Source organism: Aspergillus melleus (assembly GCF_016097325.1).
Source record: "Aspergillus melleus strain CBS 546.65 chromosome Unknown contig1, whole genome shotgun sequence".
In the NCBI taxonomy this organism is placed as follows: domain Eukaryota; kingdom Fungi; phylum Ascomycota; class Eurotiomycetes; order Eurotiales; family Aspergillaceae; genus Aspergillus; species Aspergillus melleus.
Genome location: NW_025763370.1, coordinates 5328949 through 5333356, shown reverse-complemented (window position 1 = coordinate 5333356; position 4408 = coordinate 5328949). Strand labels below are relative to the sequence as shown.

Sequence of the window (4408 nt, the reverse complement as noted above, 5' to 3'; positions counted from 1 at the left end):
ATTAATTCACGAATTATTCAAAAAAACTCGCAAATTGACAAATAATAGATATAAGTCCTGATCTTGGATCCAATCTATGGATTTGGATCCTAATCTTGGACCCATGACGGGTTTTGTCGAGGTCTAATCTGCAGGTCGCTGGTTTTAGTCGGCTATTCATCTATGTAACTAGATGACGGCCTACGATGGCAATGGCCCCTGTCCTGTCCATATTCGGTAGTATGTAGTCATAGACCTAAAAAAGCGTAAAATTCATGGCGCAAATAAATTACATGTTATATCGGACCTGCTCGGAATCACGTAGACAGGGGGGTAGACAGCACAGCGCCAAGGATTGATTGATTAAGTGGTGGCTGAGATCACGCCGGGCAAACATGCGACGCAAACCCAGCTATTCGTATTGTAGGATAGCACATTTGTAACCTGAGTACTGCTAGTTTCTGACCGTAATATCCGGCGTGTTGCAATTATTTACCCTCGTTGACGGCCAGAACCCCCTTTCACTCCTAGGTCTTTGGACGGCCCTACCCGATCAGCCGGCCCTCAGTTCAGCTGACACTGTCTTGCACCTGGTCGAACAAGCGTGCCATGCCAGCTAATTCAAGCATTGACAGGCGTTCGACTCCACGGAGTCTCGCAGAAGTTCTATGGGCCTGTGACTTGGCATGTCTCCAGCAGCAGATAAGGGAGAAAGCGAACGATTTATTTTCCAGCCAGGTCAACGATGTGAAGGTCTGGTCCGTCACGTATAAATGTATACAGACAGAAGGATGTGAGGAGAGGTTTCCCCTGTTCACCTATAACATACACGAATTGACTTAATCGACTATTCTAGTGATTGTGGAGCACAATATTGACAGCCTGGACCGGTTATTCCCGATTGAAGGCGTTGCATCTAATGGTCATAAGGTCAGGACAAGGACATTCCTAGGCATATTCTCCCATGATAAATCCGGCGCTGACGCGACAGCAAGCCACATGATTTGTTTTAGTGCGTTCCATTTGGTCTAGATGTCGTTTGCCAGATTCTCACGGAATGGTTCCAGTATCATTTAGCAGCGCCACATACAGGATCGCCTTCTGATCACCCAGTCCACCTTTATGGAGCTTTTTACGCAGCTGAACATCTTCCCGTACTTTCTTAATACAGTGTTGGCATTTGGGCTCCGTCCTCAAGACACCGATACCACGTGGACCAATTTCCATTGTCGCCATTCTGGCTTAGAGAGCCCTGCAGGAGAGGACCGCGGTGTGATACCCCTTGTTGGATCTACTGACGCTCGCTCTCTGATTACTTTCGATCTATTACAATGTCCTTGGACAACCCCCCCCCCCCCCCCCCCACAATCACCCAACCCTTTCCGCCAACGCATTAAAACTTTTTCAGGATATCCAGGAGATATCTGTCAGGAATTATAAGGGTCAGGTGATTGTGCCATATCCGCGTCTGAAAGCATTAATGACGATGCAGAGGGTCGAGGATGTGATCACCGAGTCTGCTAAAATTAACGACTTTGAGCGTCACCAGATTACGCAGGACATCTGTACCAGTGGAGTCCGGACTTTTACTACCCTTATCTGCATGGGCAAGCCAGAACTCATTCGGAAATTCCGGCTGTTGGAATCCAGTGCCAGTGAAGGTAGCCCGGATAGTCTATTACCACTGACAGTTGATGAGCTTGACAAGACCTTCCACGACCCAGCCCAAAGCGCCGCAGACAAGAAGCGCAAGGCTAAGGCATTTTTTGATTTGCAGTTTACGTTCTGGTTTCCGGTTTTCCCCCAACGTAACCCCACAGGGAGATATCGGCATACCTCAAAATTGACGATGTCGATTGACAATATGGCAAAACAGTGCCGATATCGTAGCGTCAACAGCCCTAAATTTCGTAACAGGAAGACGAGAGAACAGGACGCATCTGTATCGAGGATTTTCCAATTCCGTCCTCTGCTCCGATTACATTCATCCCAGACTGACAACGCAGCTCTTCATACTGCATCCATCTTACATGCATGTATGCTTAGTGCTTACACCTTGGATGGTCTGGAAGCACCTCAATGCAGCCACTACTTCCCCTTCACCTTATAAAAGGTAATATTAATCTCACGAACGGCTCTTCCTGACACAAATTCACGGCGAGACCCGAAGTGAGACGCAACCTAACCAGTCAGTCGCATCCAGTGAGGCTCCTTCTATATGTAGGCTGATCGCGCGTTTGCCACGAAAATTGTGCTGCATATCAACCCTACTGTCAGTTAAAAATAATAGGGAGATCTGTGCAAGTAGGCTTCACGGATCAAAATTAATTATGATAAGAGAAGTGAAAAGGTTTCCGAATTAGAGAAGTTTCTCACCATCATTATTCCTATTGCTGTTCCATATATATATCAATGATATCCGCTAGGATGACCTCAGAGCAAGATTGGGTAGCAATGCCTAAAAGTTCCTGCGCGTCTAGCTCTTATTCACGAGTGTAGCGCTCGTAGCTTGCGTCAGATGACAGTTAAAGAGAAGTGGGACATGCAGTAAGACGGAGCTAAAGTACGGCAGGGATTAGGTGTATCAAGCATATAAATCTGGCCAACATGCCCCCAAGCACTGAAGAATCCTGCTACAAAAGTTATCAGGCACTAGATTTTCCTGCATTCTCAATTCCGATCTAACTACAGCCCTTGAACTGAGCATCATGATCGTCAACCTGGACAAGACCTGGACACCTGTTTCGGATGGCATCGTCTATATCTCCATTGGATTTTTGGATGGGGACGACCCGAAGTGGTATGACGACATTGATAGTATAAAGTATCACGCGGGTGATTGGGAAGACGCAGTCCCCTGCCTCCAGTTCGACTGGAGGTACGATATCGAACAATGCGACGTACGCATCGAGTTGGGAGGTACCGAGTCATGGTCAAAAATCGGCACGACCGCGCTGGATTACGACTGGCCAGAACCAACCATGCACTTCCCCAACAGAGAAAATTGTAGCGACCTCGAGTGTCATCGTCACATCCGACATGAATTCGGCCACATGCTCGGTGCTGAGCATGAGCAGTTTTCGCCAAGGTTCCCATGGAAATTCGATCGGGACGCGGTGATAGACGATGTCGGCTCTTCCAAGGCACAAACCGACATACTCAAAACCTTTAGGAGGAGCGACAATATCAAGTGTTCTAAGTTTGACGAGGACTCAATTATGCTGTATGATATCAAGAAACGTTGGCTGAAAAAGAAGCCTAGAGGCCCTAGCCCCAGAAGTATCAGCGAAAAACACCATCTTTCTGATTTGGACAAGAGCATTATGAGACAGGCTTACGATTGCCGCGACCACCACCACCAGTCTCCTTCTGTGTCTGATTCGAGCGACTATGATACCGACTATGATGACCCTAATCCCCCACCTCCAGACTTCCCCGGTCGAGACATAGATCAGCTTCGGGGATTCTGGTAAACCATCTCATTATGTTCCGGCTCCGAGAGCTATTTTTCTGGCAATCCGGGCTGTGGAGCAGGAACGGAGGTTATCTGCGCACTAGTTATAGCCGGCTGGCTCAGGGGACCAGATGAGGCAGCACGATGATGTCGGCCGTCCAGGCGAGGGGATCTGGACGGGAACACTTTTTGTCCGGAAGGGGTGAGAGGATGATGGTCAGGATTAAGGCGATGGAATGATGGTGATGACTCTAAATCTCTAGCAGTGGTGAGATATCTAGTTAAGGTGGTGAAGCGCTAGGAGGCAGGTTAGGGACCTGGGGCTGCGACACTTTTTAATCCAACCTTTCAACAACATTGGATGGACATGGCGAAACGCAATTGGAGCATACTTGCCGGATGGACAGAAACTTAGATAAGAGTCTGCATAATGTCCTAACTTCAACCATATCTATTAGTTATTGTAGCATGCGTATCGCTTCGGTAAAGAGTCTGTAAATGATATTATCATCCATCCACTATATATCTGTGGTCATGTGAGACCTGTATGACGAACATAGACATGATGCGAATAGGTAGCGTGATTAGAACGGTTACGAAACCGGCCTCCTAAACTCCATGACTATCCCACGACTTGGAATTTGAGATGATAAAGGCGATTTTAAAGAGTACCATCAATCGATGGCCTTTATAAACTCTTTCTTATGGCTTGTCCATCGACAATATATCATTTTAATATAGGTTGATGATGTACTTTGTTGTCGAACTCGTCGTGATTTGTAGTATTTGCCAAGAGCATGACGATTTCCTATTTTACCAGATCCACGATATCAAATCAGAAGGCCAAAGCCTACCATGTAAACAGCCGTGCTGAATATAATGAACAACTTAAGGCGACGGCTCTTGGAAATGACAAGGCCAAGGAGAGGACCTGCAACGACGAGGACGAACATAAAGAGCGATGAAATACGGGTC

The 4408-nt window shown here is 47.1% G+C and overlaps 1 protein-coding gene across 1 annotated transcript; it reads left to right on the top strand.

The window, feature by feature from the left end:
* Nucleotides 1-1465: 1465 nt before the first annotated feature.
* LDX57_001898 (uncharacterized protein) lies at nt 1466-3452 on the top strand (the record flags this gene model as incomplete). Its single annotated transcript, XM_046083545.1, has 2 exons — nt 1466-1787; nt 2671-3452. The coding sequence occupies 2 exons, from the start codon at nt 1466-1468 to the stop codon at nt 3450-3452; spliced, it is 1104 nt and encodes a 367-aa protein (XP_045939502.1).
* Between the last annotated feature and the right edge of the window lie 956 nt (nt 3453-4408).